Raw genomic sequence first — 17,655 nt, forward strand, 5'->3', positions numbered from 1 at the left:
CAGCTAGTATAATAATATATCAATATGTATTCAATGAAAATGGTTCGTAAAGTTCAATAAAAGACTTCACTTCATAAAGATTTTTCTTGTGGGAAAACGAAAAGACGAATCAAAATATCCATGACTAGGAATCACTTGAATTTTTAATCCTTTCACGTACAACATCGAGTCTCACTCGATTTGAAATGATTGTGCCAAAACGTACAACATCGAGTCTCTCTCGTTCTGCGCTTGCATATCACAAGGTGCTGAGACGCTCAGTAGAGCAGTGAAATTACTCGATGCGTGACCCATCGAAGCGTTTGCATTTGGTCTGCTCTTTTGAAAATTAGATCGTACGAGATGGGGTTAATTCACGATGTTCTGGATTGCACAAGCGGGCCGTCTAGTCCTGAAAAATTCCGCCTGGAACAATTTACCATTATCCGTATTGCAAGAAAGGCTGAAGAACACTGCGTATTAAATTAACCAACTGAATCTAAATGATGAAGAATACGCATAGTTTGAGATCCTAAAAGATAAAAAATCGTTTGTCCAAACTGTTAGCTGACATTCACTTTTGTACTTAGAACCAAAATGCTGAGAAAATCCTTTCGGCATCAGTTAATCTTGAACGTACCCAACGAATCTGCTTTGAATGGTGCCGATGTTCTGGTTAGGTACGTTTAAGAGTAAGTCTGATCTCTTAACATCCAGTATGATTTGTTTTGCGTATTGTAGAAAAACTTGAGAAGTGCTCTGATAACATCATCAACAAAATAAAGTAATCTGAGCTACATTTATGAGTTGTCTTTCATGCTTCGATATAATGTACCATTTTGAAAATTTTGTGTGATACAAAGTTTCAAACAGTTTACAAAATTGCAACAAATGAAAACCAAACCATTAATTTCTCAGTTCATTAAAGTTGTTATCCTATTATTCATTTACAGAAGTAAGTTCCCAGCAGCAGCCTGCCGACCCGGAACCCGAGTTTGAAGGGGTAATTCAGAACGTAACCTTTCCGGCTGGACGTGAAGCGGTGTTGACGTGTTCGGTGAAAAATTTGGGCCACTTTAAAGTTGGCTGGTTGCGTGCTTCTGACCAAACGGTGCTGGCTCTGCAAGGGCGCGTCGTTACACACAATTCCCGTATCAGTGTGGTGCACGAGGATATGCGAACTTGGCGTCTGCGAATCCGGCAGCTCCGCGAATCGGACCGTGGCTGCTATATGTGCCAGATCAACACCAGCCCGATGAAAAAACAAATTGGGTGCATTGATGTTCAAGGTATGTATACCCTTAGATACATTTTTTTAATAGTTATTCCTAATACTCTAATTTAAGCAAACAAAATGAAATAAAACCCAAAATGAAACACAAATAAGTTGGCTAAATTTTCTCTATTTGTGGCGGTTTCGAGAATCAGACAAAAAAATACTCGTCGAACTCTGAAATCTGCTCAATCCGCCCTAGTGCTACTGTTTCACAACTATGCACCAGCGGATTCAAATTAAAATTTCAGACCTACCCATTGTTAATTGATTTCGCGTCGATGTATCGTGAAATACGCGAAAAACACAACTAGCTGGAACAAATTCGCGAGAAGTTTCGGTCCGCGCAAGTTTACGATTTGTTCTCCGTCACAGCGTGGGAACATTGCCGGGACCTTGTTCGGTGGTGGGTTCAACTTGATTGGATTGAATAAATTTTAGGAGAACAAACGATCCAGCGAAGGGGGAGGGATGTTGGTGTTGGTCCAGGCGAAAACCAGTACGGGAATGGGAAATGGGAGGAGGCCAGAGCTGAGAATAACGGTTGGAAGTTTGATTACGATCGATGTTGGCGAAGTTTGATACGGAATCTTTGTGAAGCAGCGGTAAAATGCGCGAACGGAATGATTCAATGTTGTACGTTTAATTGCAAATGGGTTATGCATACAGAATCAGGATGAAATGCACCTGGAAATGAGTTTCGAGTGGAGTGCTCCAGTTAATTTCCAGATTATCGGTGAATGCATAGTTAATTAAAATTTCATCGAAGTTTGCGATGAATTTCTTTTTGTCTCATTTTTCTTGCTGACCTGAAAATGAAAAAATCGAACTTAAGTACTAAAAGTAAACTACAAGTTCTCTGATTCTATCCAGCTGGGTTGATTTACAGATTTGTGTTTAAACATCAATATACAACCCGAGCGTAGAAATGATAATTTCATTGCAATTACTAGAGCAGCAATCGCATTTATGCCATCGTCAGTAGTCATTGTCGTAAACGGTGTTACGATATGGTACGAGATGGGTCAGGACAATGATCATGTGTCCTCAATCTTGATTGTCGGTTGGCATCACACGGTCGCGGTTGTTTAATCTATTGGAGCATTCCTGTGAAAAAATATCTAGTCAGAAGTCAAAGGGATATCTTCACGATTACCCTGTTATTTTATGAAATTCTGATATATCGTAACTCACCGTTATTTTGAAAGATTGTAAGATGTATCGTGCACACTCAGGTACACTTTATAAATTGGCCCTTTTCACAAATAGTTCCATAACGTAGAATCGGTGGTAACATACGTCGACTGCAGTGAATATCTATTTCTACAACCTACTAACGGTTATTCATTTAACTGAAATATTTTCAATCACAAATTAAGTGTTGAACAATCCATTGAAATGGGAAATTTATCATGATATGAATAATATCAATATAGTGAGCGAAATCAATTCATTCGAAGTAAATGATACTTACCCATGTGCAACTCAACCCCAAATACCAATGTTTCACTTTTATGATCCACCTGTAAACACATAAAATCACGACCACCTTAACTAAATTCGAGCCAGCCTTCCGTGTCCCATCGAATGCCACATAATAAACCGCTACAAGACATCGGGTTATTAACAGCAGCACGGGGAAAACAATAAACAGAAATTCATGCCTCCGGATAGCCTCTTTTTGATTACGCACGCCGTTACCGAACGCGGAAGAACAGCCCATAAATCGTTTCCATTACACCCGCAGTCATTCGAAGGACATGTGAGTTACGCTACCTGGTGAGACATTATTTTCGGAAGGGCCCTGCGTATATGTGGCGAAGTCCACATATTGCCCGGCCTATAATGTCTGCATTATGGCGAAAAATCAGACCAACCATGCGGAGGAGATATTAACACGAACGAAATCTTCGGAAAGTTTCTTTCATCTATATCTCTGCGAAATTGACTTGTTTGTTACATATATCACCGAGTTTTATAAGCAGTTTCTCAAGTTGTTATTCAGGCCATGAAACTTACCTATATGATGGAGAATCATTTCGGAATAATTTGATTGAAAAATGACTGATGAAAATTGCAGATACAAAAACGGTTACTACACTATGTTTCAATACTGTAGAACGCACTTTTGTCAACTTTTGTCAACACTTTTTTAACGAAGATTTATTTTCAACAGGAAGATGGATGTAAAATGAAAATCTAGAAATGTAACGAAATAATTTCCAAATAATGACATTTCAATTTGGACGTCACCGACCTGGAGCGAGTGGTTTGTGAGCGAACTAATTCCGAAAGAACTGTTTGCGAGTGAACTGTTTGGGAAAGAACTGTCAGAGAACGAACGAGTGCAGCTGAACTGATTTGCGCTGGATATTGACCCATTCCAGCGTGACGTGTCAACGGTTTTGGCTCACTAAAAACGGGGTTTTTCTCGTTTTCATCTACGCACGATTTCCAAATGGTAAACGATTTTAAAGTGAAATTGAGAAAATTTCCTACAATAATCTTCAGTTGGAGAATATTTTGTAGTTGAATGCGCTAGTTGTCAGCCCAATACTTTGCGAAATAAGGCAATTTGAATTGTTCATGGTATGTTTCTTTTCTGTCGCCGGATTGAACGGTTTGGTTCTCTCCTAATCCCATTTCTTTCCTGCCACCGAATTGAACGGTTTGCTCATTTATCCCAAACCCATTTCTTTTCTGCCACCGGATTGAACGGTTGAACGGTCATTTCTCCCAATCTTATTTCTTTTCTGTCACCGGATTGAACAGTATTACTCTTCTCTCCCAATCTCATTTCTTTTCTGCCACCGGATTGAACGGTATGCTCATTTCTCTCAATCCCATTTGTTTTCTGCCACCAGATTGAACTTTTGTTTATTTCTCTCAACCCTATTTATTTTCCGTCACCGGATTGAACGGTTTGCTCATTTCTCTAAATCCCATTTCTTTTCTGCCACCGGATTTAACGGTTTACTCATTTCTCCCAATCTCATTTCTTTTCTGCCACCGGATTGAACGGTTTGCTCATTTCTCCCAATCTCATTTCTTTTCTGCCACCGGATTGAACAGTATTACTCTTCTCTCCCAATCCCATTTCTTTTCTGCCACCGGATTGAACGGTTTGCTCATTTCTCTCAATCCCATTTCTTTTCTGGCACCGGATTGAACGGTATGTTCATCTCCCATTGTTTTCTACCATCGGAGAGAGCATTTCGCTAATCTCTCCTAATCCCATTTCTTTTCTGTCACCGGATTGAACAGTATTACTCTTCTCTCCCAATCTCATTTCTTTTCTGCCACCGGATTGAAAGGTTTACTCATTTCTCCCAATCTCATTTCTTTTCTGCCACCGGATTGAACAGTATTACTCTTCTCTCCCAATCTCATTTCTTTTCTGCCCCCGGATTGAACGGTTTACTCATTTCTCCCAATTTCATCTCTATTCGGTCACCGGATTGAACAGAATTACTCTTCTCTCCCAATCCCATTTCTTTTCTGCCACCGGATTGAACGGTTTACTCATTTCTCCCAATTTCATCTCTATTCGGTCACCGGATTGAACAGTATTACTCTTCTCTCCCAATCCCATTTCTTTTCTGCCACCGGATTGAACGGTTTGCTCATTTCTCTCAATCCTCAATCTCAATCAATTTCTTTTCTGGCACCGGATTGAACGGTATGTTCATCTCCCATTGTTTTCTACCATCGGATAGAACATTTCGCTAATCTCTCCTAATCCCATTTCTTTTCTGTCACCGGATTGAACATTATTACTCTTCTCTCCCAATCTCATTTCTTTTCTGCCACCGGATTGAACGGTTTACTCATTTCTCCCAATCTCATTTCTTTTCTGCCACCGGATTGAACAGTATTACTCTTCTCTCCCAATCCCATTTCTTTTCTGCCACCGGATTGAACGGTTGAACGGTCATTTCTCCCAATCTTATTTCTTTTCTGTCACCGGATTGAACAGTATTACTCTTCTCTCCCAATCCCATTTCTTTTCTACCATCGAATTGAACGGTTTGCGGTTTGCATCTCTATTCGGTCACCTCATTGAACAGAATTACTCTTCTCTCCCAATCCCATTTCTTCTCTGCCACCGAATTGAATATTACTGGTCTTCTCTCCCAATCCCATTTCTTTTCGGCCACCGGATTTAGCGGTTGAACTGTCATATCTCCCAATCTCATTTCTTTTATGTCACCGAATTGAACAGTATTACTCTTTTCTCCCAATCCCATTTCTTTTCTGCCACCGAATTGAATACTATTGGTGTTCTCTCCCAATCCCATTTTTTTTCTGCCACCGGATTGAACGGTATGCTCATTTCTCTCAATCCCATTTCTTTTCTGCCACCGGATTGAACGGTTTGCTCATGTCTCCCAATCTCATTTATTTTCTGCCACCGGATTGAACGGATAATACTCTTCTCTCCCTATCCCATTTCTTTTCTGCCACCGGATTGAACGGTTTGCTCATTTCTCTCAATCCCATTTCTTTTCTGGCACCGCATTGAACGGTTTGCTCATTTCTTTCAATCCCATTTCTTTTCTGTCACCGGATTGAACGGTTTGCTCATTTCTTTCAATCCCATTTCTTTTCTGTCACCGGATTGAACGTTATTGCTCTTCTATCCCAATCCCATTTCTTTTCTGCCACCGGATTGAACATTTTGTTTATTTCTCTCAACCCTATTTATTTTCCGTCACCGGATTGAACGGTTTGCTCATTTCTCTCAATTCCATTTCTTTTCTGCCACCGGATTTAACGGTTTACTCATTTCTCCCAATCTCATTTCTTTTCTGCCACCGGATTGAACGGTTTGCTCATTTCTCCCAATCCCATTTCTTTTCTGCCACCGGATTGAACAGTATTACTCTTCTCTCCCAATCCCATTTCTTTTCTGTCACCGGATTGAACGGTTTGCTCATTTCTCTCAATCCCATTTCTTTCCTAGCACCGGATTGAACGGTATGTTCATCTCCCATTGTTTTCTACCATCGGATAGAGCATTTCGCTAATCTCTCCTAATCCCATTTCTTTTCTGTCACCGGATTGAACAGTATTACTCTTCTCTCCCAATCTCATTTCTTTTCTGCCACCGGATTGAACGGTTTACTCATTTGTCCCAATCTCATTTCATTTCTGCCACCGGATTGAACGGTTTGCTCATTTCTCCCAATCCCATTTCTTTTCTGCCACCGGATTGAACAGTATTACTCTTCTCTCCCAATCCCATTTCTTTTCTGCCACCGGATTGAACGGTTTGCTCATTTCTCTCAATCCCATTTCTTTTCTAGCACCGGATTGAACGGTATGTTCATCTCCCATTGTTTTCTACCATCGGATAGAGCATTTCGCTAATCTCTCCTAATCCCATTTCTTTTCTGTCACCGGATTGAACAGTATTACTCTTCTCTCCCAATCCCATTTCTTTTCTGCCACCGGATTGAACGGTTTACTCATTTCTCCCAATTTCATCTCTATTCGGTCATCGGATTGAACAGTATTACTCTTCTCTCCCAATCCCATTTCTTTTCTGCCACCGGATTGAACGGTTTGCTCATTTCTCTCAATCCCATTTCTTTTCTGGCACCGGATTGAACGGTATGTTCATCTCCCATTGTTTTCTACCATCGGATAGAACATTTCACTAATCTCTCCTGATCCCATTTCTTTTCTGTCACCGGATTGAACAGTATTACTCTTCTCTCCCAATCTCATTTCTTTTCTGCCACCGGATTGAACGGTTTACTCATTTCTCCCAATCTTATTTCTTTTCTGCCACCGGATTGAACAGTATTACTCTTCTCTCCCAATCCCATTTCTTTTCTGCCACCGGATTGAACGGTTGAACGGTCATTTCTCCCAATCTTATTTCTTTTCTGTCACCGGATTGAACAGTATTACTCTTCTCTCCCAATCCCATTTCTTTTCTACCACCGAATTGAACGGTTTGCGGTTTGCATCTCTATTCGGTCACTGGATTGAACAGAATTACTCTTCTCTCCCAATCTCATTTCTTCTCTGCCACCGAATTGAATATTACTGGTCTTCTCTCCCAATCCCATTTCTTTTCTGCCACCGGATTTAGCGGTTGAACTGTCATATCTCCCAATCTCATTTCTTTTATGTCACCGAATTGAACAGTATTACTCTTTTCTCCCAATCCCATTTATTTTCTGCCACCGAATTGAACGGTTTGCTCATTTCTCTCATTCCCATTTCTTTTCTGGCACCGGATTGAACGGTTTACTCATTTCTCCCAATCTCATTTCTTTTCTGCCACCGGATTGAACGGTTTGCTCATTTCTCTCAATCCCATTTCTTTTCTGCCACCGGATTGAACGGTTTACTCATTTCTCCCAATTCCATTTCTTTTCTGCCACCGGATTGAACGGTTTGCTCATTTCTCTCAATCCCATTTCTTTTCTGCCACCGGATTGAACGGTTTACTCATTTCTCCCAATCTCATTTCTTTTCTGCCACCGGATTGAACGGTTTGCTCATTTCTCTCAATCCCATTTCTTTTCTGGCACCGGATTGAACAGAATTACTCTTCTCTCCCAATCCCATTTCTTTTCTGCCACCGGATTGAACGGTTTGCTCATTTCTCTCAATCCCATTTCTTTTCTGGCACCGGATTGAACAGTATTACTCTTCTCACCCAATCTCATTTCTTTTCTGCCACCGGATTGAACGGTTTACTCATTTCTCCCAATTTCATCTCTATTCGGTCACCGGATTGAACAGTATTACTCTTCTCTCCCAATCCCATTTCTTTTCTGCCACCGGATTGAACGGTTTGCTCATTTCTCTCAATACCATTTCTTTTCTGCCACCGGATTGAACGGTTTACTCATTTCTCCCAATCTCATTTCTTTTCTGCCACCGGATTGAACGGTTTGCTCATTTCTCTCAATCCCATTTCTTTTCTGCCACCGGATTGAATGGTTTACTCATTTGTCCCAATCCCATTTCTTTTCTGCCACCGGATTGAACGGTTTGCTCATTTCTCTCAATCCCATTTCTTTTCTGCCCGGATTGAACGGTTTACTCATTTCTCCCAATCTCATTTCTTTTCTGCCACCGGATTGAACGGTTTGCACATTTCTCTCAATCCCATTTCTTTTCTGCCACCGGATTGAACGGTTTACTCATTTCTCCCAATCCCATTTCTTTTCTGCCACCGGATTGAACGGTTTGCTCATTTCTCTCAATCCCATTTCTTTTCGGGCACCGGATTGAATAGAATTACTCTTCTCTCCCAATCCCATTTCTTTTCTGCCACCGGATTGAACGGTTTGCTCATTTCTCTCAATCCCATTTCTTTTCTGCCACCGGATTGAACGGTTTACTCATTTCTCCCAATTTCATCTCTATTCGGTCACCGGATTGAACAGAATTACTCTTCTCTCCCAATCCCATTTCTTTTCTGCCAGTATTACTCTTCTCTCCCTATCCCATTTCTTTTCTGCCACCGGATTGAACGGTTTGCTCATTTCTCTTAATCCCATTTCTTTTCTGGCACCGCATTGAACGGTTTACTCATTTCTTTCAATCCCATTTCTTTCCTGTCACCGGATTGAACATTTTGTTTATTTCTCTCAACCCTATTTATTTTCCGTCACCGGATTGAACGGTTTGCTCATTTCTCTCAATCCCATTTCTTTTCTGCCACCGGATTTAACGGTTTACTCATTTCTCCCAATCTCATTTCTTTGCTGCCACCGGATTGAACAGAATTACTCTTCTCTCCCAATCCCATTTCTTTTCTGCCACCGGATTGAACGGTTTGCTCGTTTCTCTCAATCCCATTTCTTTTCTGCCGCCGGATTGAACGGTTTACTCATTTCTCCCAATCTCATTTCTTTTCTGCCACCGGATTTAACGGTTTACTCATTTCTCCCAATCCCATTTCTTTTCTGCCACCGGATTGAACGGTTTACTCATTTCTCCCAATCTCATTTCTTTTCTGCCACCGGATTGAACAGAATTACTCTTCTCTCCCAATCCCATTTCTTTTCTGCCACCGGATTGAACGGTTTGCTCATTTCTCTCAATCCCATTTCTTTTCTGCCACCGGATTGAACAGAATTACTCTTCTCTCCCAATCCCATTTCTTTTCTGCCACCGGATTGAACGGTTTGCTCATTTCTCTCAATCCCATTTCTTTTCTGGCACCGCATTGAACGGTTTACTCATTTCTCCCAATCCCATTTCTTTTCTGCCACCGGATTGAACGGTTTACTCATTTCTCCCAATCTCATTTCTTTTCTGCCACCGGATTGAACAGAATTACTCTTCTCTCCCAATCCCATTTCTTTTCTGCCACCGGATTGAACGGTTTGCTCATTTCTCTCAATCCCATTTCTTTTCTGCCACCGGATTGAACAGAATTACTCTTCTCTCCCAATCCCATTTCTTTTCTGCCACCGGATTGAACGGTTTGCTCATTTCTCTCAATCCCATTTCTTTTCTGCCACCGGATTGAACAGTATTACTCTTCTCTCCCAATCCCATTTCTTTTCTGCCACCGGATTGAACGGTTTGCTCATTTCTCCCAATCCCAGTTCTTTTCTGGCACCGCATTGAACGGTTCACTCATTTCTTTCAATCCCATTTCTTTTCTGTCACCGGATTGTACGGTTTGCTCATTTCTTTCAATCCCATTTCTTTTCTGTCACCGGATTGTACGGTTTGCTCATTTCTTTCAATCCCATTTCTTTTCTGTCACCGGATTGAACGTTATTGCTCTTCTATCCCAATCCCATTTCTCTTCTGCCACCGGATTGAAAATTTTGTTTATTTCTCTCAATCCCATTTCTTTTCTGCCACCGGATTGAACGGTTTGCTCATTTCTCTCAATCCCATTTCTTTTCTGGCACCGCATTGAACGGTTCACTCATTTCTTTCAATCCCATTTCTTTTCTGTCACCGGATTGTACGGTTTGCTCATTTCTTTCAATCCCATTTCTTTTCTGTCACCGGATTGAACGTTATTGCTCTTCTCTCCCAATCCCATTTCTTTTCTGCCACCGGATTGAACGGTTTGCTCATTTCTCTCAATCCCATTTCTTTTCTGCCACCGGATTGAACGGTTTACTCATTTCTCCCAATCTCATTTCTTTTCTGCCACCGGATTGAACGGTTTGCTCATTTCTCTCAATCCCATTTCTTTTCTGGCACCGGATTGAACAGAATTACTCTTCTCTCCCAATCCCATTTCTTTTCTGCCACCGGATTGAACGGTTTGCTCATTTCTCTCAATCCCATTTCTTTTCTGGCACCGGATTGAACAGTATTACTCTTCTCACCCAATCTCATTTCTTTTCTGCCACCGGATTGAACGGTTTACTCATTTCTCCCAATTTCATCTCTATTCGGTCACCGGATTGAACAGTATTACTCTTCTCTCCCAATCCCATTTCTTTTCTGCCACCGGATTGAACGGTTTGCTCATTTCTCTCAATCCCATTTCTTTTCTGCCACCGGATTGAACGGTTTACTCATTTCTCCCAATTTCATCTCTATTCGGTCACCGGATTGAACAGAATTACTCTTCTCTCCCAATCCCATTTCTTTTCTGCCAGTATTACTCTTCTCTCCCTATCCCATTTCTTTTCTGCCACCGGATTGAACGGTTTGCTCATTTCTCTCAATCCCATTTCTTTTCTGGCACCGGATTGAACAGTATTACTCTTCTCACCCAATCTCATTTCTTTTCTGCCACCGGATTGAACGGTTTACTCATTTCTCCCAATTTCATCTCTATTCGGTCACCGGATTGAACAGTATTACTCTTCTCTCCCAATCCCATTTCTTTTCTGCCACCGGATTGAACGGTTTGCTCATTTCTCTCAATCCCATTTCTTTTCTGCCACCGGATTGAACGGTTTACTCATTTCTCCCAATCTCATTTCTTTTCTGCCACCGGATTGAACGGTTTGCTCATTTCTCTCAATCCCATTTCTTTTCTGCCACCGGATTTAACGGTTTACTCATTTCTCCCAATCCCATTTCTTTTCTGCCACCGGATTGAACGGTATGCTCATTTCTCTCAATCCCATTTCTTTTCTGGCACCGGATTGAACGGTTTACTCATTTCTCCCAATCTCATTTCTTTTCTGCCACCGGATTGAACAGTATTACTCTTCTCTCCCAATCCCATTTCTTTTCTGCCACCGGATTGAACGGTTTGCTCATTTCTCTCAATCCCATTTCTTTTCTGCCACCGGATTGAACAGTATTACTCTTCTCTCCCGATCCCATTTCTTTTCTGCCACCGGATTGAACGGTTTGCTCATTTCTCTCAATCCCATTTCTTTTCTGCCACCGGATTGAACAGAATTACTCTTCTCTCCCAATCCCATTTCTTTTCTGCCACCGGATTGAACGGTTTGCTCATTTCTCTCAATCCCATTTCTTTTCTGCCACCGGATTGAACGGTTTACTCATTTCTCCCAATTTCATCTCTATTCGGTCACCGGATTGAACAGTATTACTCTTCTCTCCCAATCCCATTTCTTTTCTGCCACCGGATTGAACGGTTTGCTCATTTCTCTCAATCCCATTTCTTTTCTGCCACCGGATTGAACGGTTTGCTCATTTCTCTCAATCCCATTTCTTTTCTGCCACCGGATTGAACGGTTTACTCATTTCTCTCAATCCCATTTCTTTTCTGCCACCGGATTGAACGGTTTACTCATTTCTCCCAATCCCATTTCTTTTCTGCCACCGGATTGAACGGTTTGCTCATTTCTCTCAATCCCATTTCTTTTCTGGCACCGGATTGAACAGAATTACTCTTCTCTCCCAATCCCATTTCTTTTCTGCCACCGGATTGAACGGTTTGCTCATTTCTCTCAATCCCATTTCTTTTCTGGCACCGGATTGAACAGTATTACTCTTCTCACCCAATCTCATTTCTTTTCTGCCACCGGATTGAACGGTTTACTCATTTCTCCCAATTTCATCTCTATTCGGTCACCGGATTGAACAGAATTACTCTTCTCTCCCAATCCCATTTCTTTTCTACCACCGGATTGAACGGTTTGCTCATTTCTCTCAATCCCATTTCTTTTCTGGCACCGGATTGAACAGTATTACTCTTCTCACCCAATCTCATTTCTTTTCTGCCACCGGATTGAACGGTTTACTCATTTCTCCCAATTTCATCTCTATTCGGTCACCGGATTGAACAGAATTACTCTTCTCTCCCAATCCCATTTCTTTTCTGCCACCGGATTGAACGGTTTGCTCATTTCTCTCAATCCCATTTCTTTTCTGGCACCGCATTGAACGGTTTACTCATTTCTTTCAATCCCATTTCTTTTCTTTCACCGGATTGAACGGTTTGCTCATTTCTTTCAATCCCATTTCTTTTCTGTCACCGGATTGAACGTTATTGCTCTTCTATCCCAATCCCATTTCTTTTCTGCCACCGGATTGAACGGTTTGCTCATTTCTCTCAATCCCATTTCTTTTCTGGCACCGGATTGAACGGTATGTTCATCTCCCATTGTTTTCTACCATCGGATAGAGCGTTTCGCTAATCTCTCCTAATCCCATTTCTTTTCTGTCACCGGATTGAACAGTATTACTCTTCTCTCCCAATCTCATTTCTTTTCTGCCACCGGATTGAACGGTTTACTCATTTGTCCCAATCTCATTTCTTTTCTGCCACCGGATTGAACAGTATTACTCTTCTCTCCCAATCCCATTTCTTTTCTGCCACCGGATTGAGCGGTTTACTCATTTCTCCCAATTTCATCTCTATTCGGTCACCGGATTGAACAGAATTACTCTTCTCTCCCAATCCCATTTCTTTTCTGCCACCGGATTGAACGGTTTACTCATTTCTCCCAATTTCATCTCTATTCGGTCACCGGATTGAACAGTATTACTCTTCTCTCCCAATCCCATTTCTTTTCTGCCACCGGATTGAACGGTTTGCTCATTTCTCTCAATCCCATTTCTTTTCTGGCACCGGATTGAACGGTATGTTCATCTCCCATTGTTTTCTACCATCGGATAGAACATTTCGCTAATCTCTCCTGATCCCATTTCTTTTCTGTCACCGGATTGAACAGTATTACTCTTCTCTCCCAATCTCATTTCTTTTCTGCCACCGGATTGAACGGTTTACTCTTCTCTCCCAATCCCATTTCTTTTCTGCCACCGGATTGAACGGTTTACTCATTTCTCCCAATTTCATCTCTATTCGGTCACCGGATTGAACAGTGTTACTCTTCTCTCCCAATCCCATTTCTTTTCTGCCACCGGATTGAACGGTTTGCTCATTTCTCTCAATCCCATTTCTTTTCTGGCACCGGATTGAACGGTATGTTCATCTCCCATTGTTTTCTACCATCGGATAGAACATTTCGCTAATCTCTCCTGATCCCATTTCTTTTCTGTCACCGGATTGAACAGTATTACTCTTCTCTCCCAATCCCATTTCTTTTCTACCACCGAATTGAACGGTTTGCGGTTTGCATCTCTATTCGGTCACCGGATTGAACAGAATTACTCTTCTCTCCCAATCCCAATTCTTCTCTGCCACCGAATTGAATATTACTGGTCTTCTCTCCCAATCCCATTTCTTTTCTGCCACCGGATTTAGCGGTTGAACTGTCATATCTCCCAATCTCATTTCTTTTATGTCACCGAATTGAACAGTATTACTCTTTCCTCCCAATCCCATTTCTTTTCTGCCACCGAATTGAATATTATTGGTGTTCTCTCCCAATCCCATTTCTTTTCTGCCACCGGATTGAACGGTATGCTCATTTCTCTCAATCCCATTTCTTTTCTGGCACCGGATTGAACGGTTTACTCATTTCTCCCAATCTCATTTCTTTTCTGCCACCGGATTGAACAGTATTACTCTTCTCTCCCAATCCCATTTCTTTTCTGCCACCGGATTGAACGGTTTGCTCATTTCTCTCAATCCCATTTCTTTTCTGCCACCGGATTGAACGATTTACTCATTTCTCCCAATTTCATCTCTATTCGGTCACCGGATTGAACAGTATTACTCTTCTCTCCCAATCCCATTTCTTTTCTGCCATCGGATTGAGTGGTTTGCTCATTTCTCTCAATCCCATTTCTTTTCTGCCACCAGATTGAACGGTTTACTCATTTCTCTCAATCTCATTTCTTTTCTGCCACCGGATTGAACGGTTTGCTCATTTCTCTCAATCCCATTTCTTTTCTGGCACCGGATTGAACGGTATGTTCATCTCCCATTGTTTTCTACCATCGGATAGAACATTTCGCTAATCTCTCCTGATCCCATTCCTTTTCTGTCACCGGATTGAACAGTATCACTCTTCTCTCCCAATCTCATTTCTTTTCTGCCACCGGATTGAACGGTTTACTCATTTCTCCCAATCTCATTTCTTTTCTGCCACCGGATTGAACAGTATTACTCTTCTCTCCCAATCCCATTTCTTTTCTTCCCCCAGGATTGAACGGTTGAACGGTCATTTCTCCCAATCTTATTTCTTTTCTGTCACCGGATTGAACAGTATTACTCTTCTCTCCCAATCCCATTTCTTTTCTTCCTCCGAATTGAACGGTTTGCGGTTTGCATCTCTATTCGGTCACCGGATTAAACAGAATTACTCTTCTCTCCCAATCCCATTTCTTCTCTGCCACCGAATTGAATATTACTGGTCTTCTCTCCCAATCCCATATCTTTTCTGCCACCGGATATAGTGGTTGAACTGTCATATCTCCCAATCTCATTTCTTTTATGTCACCGAATTGAACAGTATTACTCTTTTCTCCCAATCCCATTTCTTTTCTGCCACCGAATTGAATATTATTGGTGTTCTCTCCCAATCCCATTTCTTTTCTGCCACCGGATTGAACGGTATGCTCATTTCTCTCAATCCCATTTCTTTTCTGGCACCGGATTGAACGGTTTACTCGTTTCTCCCAATCTCATTTCTTTTCTGCCACCGGATTGAACAGTATTACTCTTCTCTCCCAATCCCATTTCTTTTCTGCCACCGGATTGAACGGTTTGCTCATTTCTCTCAATCCCATTTCTTTTCTGCCACCGGATTGAACAGAATTACTCTTCTCTCCCAATCCCATTTCTTTTCTGCCACCGGATTGAACGGTTTGCTCATTTCTCTCAATCCCATTTCTTTTCTGCCACCGGATTGAACGGTTTACTCATTTCTCCCAATCTCATTTCTTTTCTGCCACCGGATTGAACGGTTTGCTCATTTCTCTCAATTCCATTTCTTTTCTGCCACCGGATTGAACGGTTTGCTCATTTCTCTCAATCCCATTTCTTTTCTGCCACCGGATTGAACGGTTTACTCATTTCTCCCAATCTCATTTCTTTTCTGCCACCGGATTGAACGGTTTGCTCATTTCTCTCAATTCCATTTCTTTTCTGCCACCGGATTGAACGGTTTACTCATTTCTCCCAATCCCATTTCTTTTCTGCCACCGGATTGAACGGTTTGCTCATTTCTCTCAATCCCATTTCTTTTCTGGCACCGGATTGAACAGAATTACTCTTCTCTCCCAATCCCATTTCTTTTCTGCCACCGGATTGAACGGTTTGCTCATTTCTCTCAATCCCATTTCTTTTCTGCCACCGGATTGAACGGTTTGCTCATTTCTCCCAATCTCATTTCTTTTCTGCCACCGGATTGAACGGTTTGCTCATTTCTCTCAATTCCATTTCTTTTCTGCCACCGGATTGAACGGTTTACTCATTTCTCCCAATCCCATTTCTTTTCTGCCACCGGATTGAACGGTTTGCTCATTTCTCTCAATCCCATTTCTTTTCTGGAACCGGATTGAACAATATTACTCTTCTCACCCAATCTCATTTCTTTTCTGCCACCGGATTGAACGGTTTACTCATTTCTCCCAATTTCATCTCTATTCGGTCACCGGATTGAACAGAATTACTCTTCTCTCCCAATCCCATTTCTTTTCTGCCACCGGATTGAATGGTTTACTCATTTCTCCCAATTTCATCTCTATTCGGTCACCGGATTGAACAGTGTTACTCTTCTCTCCCAATCCCATTTCTTTTCTGCCACCGGATTGAACGGTTTGCTCATTTCTCTCAATCCCATTTCTTTTCTGGCACCGGATTGAACGGTATGTTCATCTCCCATTGTTTTCTACCATCGGATAGAACATTTCGCTAATCTCTCCTGATCCCATTTCTTTTCTGTCACCGGATTGAACAGTATTACTCTTCTCTCCCAATCTCATTTCTTTTCTGCCACCGGATTGAACGGTTTACTCATTTCTCTCAATCTCATTTCTTTTCTGCCACCGGATTGAACAGTATTACTCTTCACTCCCAATCCCATTTCTTTTCTTCCCCCAGGATTGAACGGTTGAACGGTCATTTCTCCCAATCTTATTTCTTTTCTGTCACCGGATTGAACAGTATTACTCTTCTCTCCCAATCTCATTTCTTTTCTGCCACCGGATTGAACGGTTTACTCATTTCTCCCAATTTCATCTCTATTCGGTCACCGGATTGAACAGTGTTACTCTTCTCTCCCAATCCCATTTCTTTTCTGCCACCGGATTGAACGGTTTGCTCATTTCTCTCAATCCCATTTCTTTTCTGGCACCGGATTGAACGGTTTGTTCATCTCCCATTGTTTTCTACCATCGGATAGAACATTTCGCTAATCTCTCCTGATCCCATTTCTTTTCTGTCACCGGATTGAACAGAATTACTCTTCTCTCCCAATCTCATTTCTTTTCTGCCACCGGATTGAACGGTTTACTCATTTCTCCCAATTTCATCTCTATTCGGTCACCGGATTGAACAGTGTTACTCTTCTCTCCCAATCCCATTTCTTTTCTGCCACCGGATTGAACGGTTTGCTCATTTCTCTCAATCCCATTTCTTTTCTGGCACCGGATTGAACGGTATGTTCATCTCCCATTGTTTTCTACCATCGGATAGAACATTTCGCTAATCTCTCCTGATCCCATTTCTTTTCTGTCACCGGATTGAACAGTATTACTCTTCTCTCCCAATCCCATTTCTTTTCTTCCCCCAGGATTGAACGGTTGAACGGTCATTTCTCCCAATCTTATTTCTTTTCTGTCACCGGATTGAACAGTATTACTCTTCTCTCCCAATCTCATTTCTTTTCTGCCACCGGATTGAACGGTTTACTCATTTCTCTCAATCTCATTTCTTTTCTGCCACCGGATTGAACAGTATTACTCTTCTCTCCCAATCCCATTTCTTTTCTACCATCGAATTGAACGGTTTGCGGTTTGCATCTCTATTCGGTCACCGGATTGAACAGAATTACTCTTCTCTCCCAATCCTATTTCTTCTCTGCCACCGAATTGAATATTACTGGTCTTCTCTCCCAATCCCATTTCTT

At 41.7% G+C, this 17,655-nt stretch overlaps 1 protein-coding gene across 8 annotated transcripts in view; it reads left to right on the forward strand.

The window, feature by feature from the left end:
- LOC129775114 (lachesin-like) overlaps positions 1-17,655 on the forward strand; it is a 277,293-nt gene that overhangs the window by 97,525 nt on the left and 162,113 nt on the right. For all 8 annotated transcript variants that reach the window (XM_055779393.1, XM_055779395.1, XM_055779394.1 and 5 more), the window contains one exon: positions 933-1,268. In XM_055779393.1, the coding sequence (XP_055635368.1) occupies positions 933-1,268 (336 nt within the window). The remainder of the gene's footprint in view (positions 1-932; positions 1,269-17,655) is intronic.

Source organism: Toxorhynchites rutilus, chromosome 3 (genome assembly GCF_029784135.1).
Source record: "Toxorhynchites rutilus septentrionalis strain SRP chromosome 3, ASM2978413v1, whole genome shotgun sequence".
NCBI lineage: Eukaryota > Metazoa > Arthropoda > Insecta > Diptera > Culicidae > Toxorhynchites > Toxorhynchites rutilus.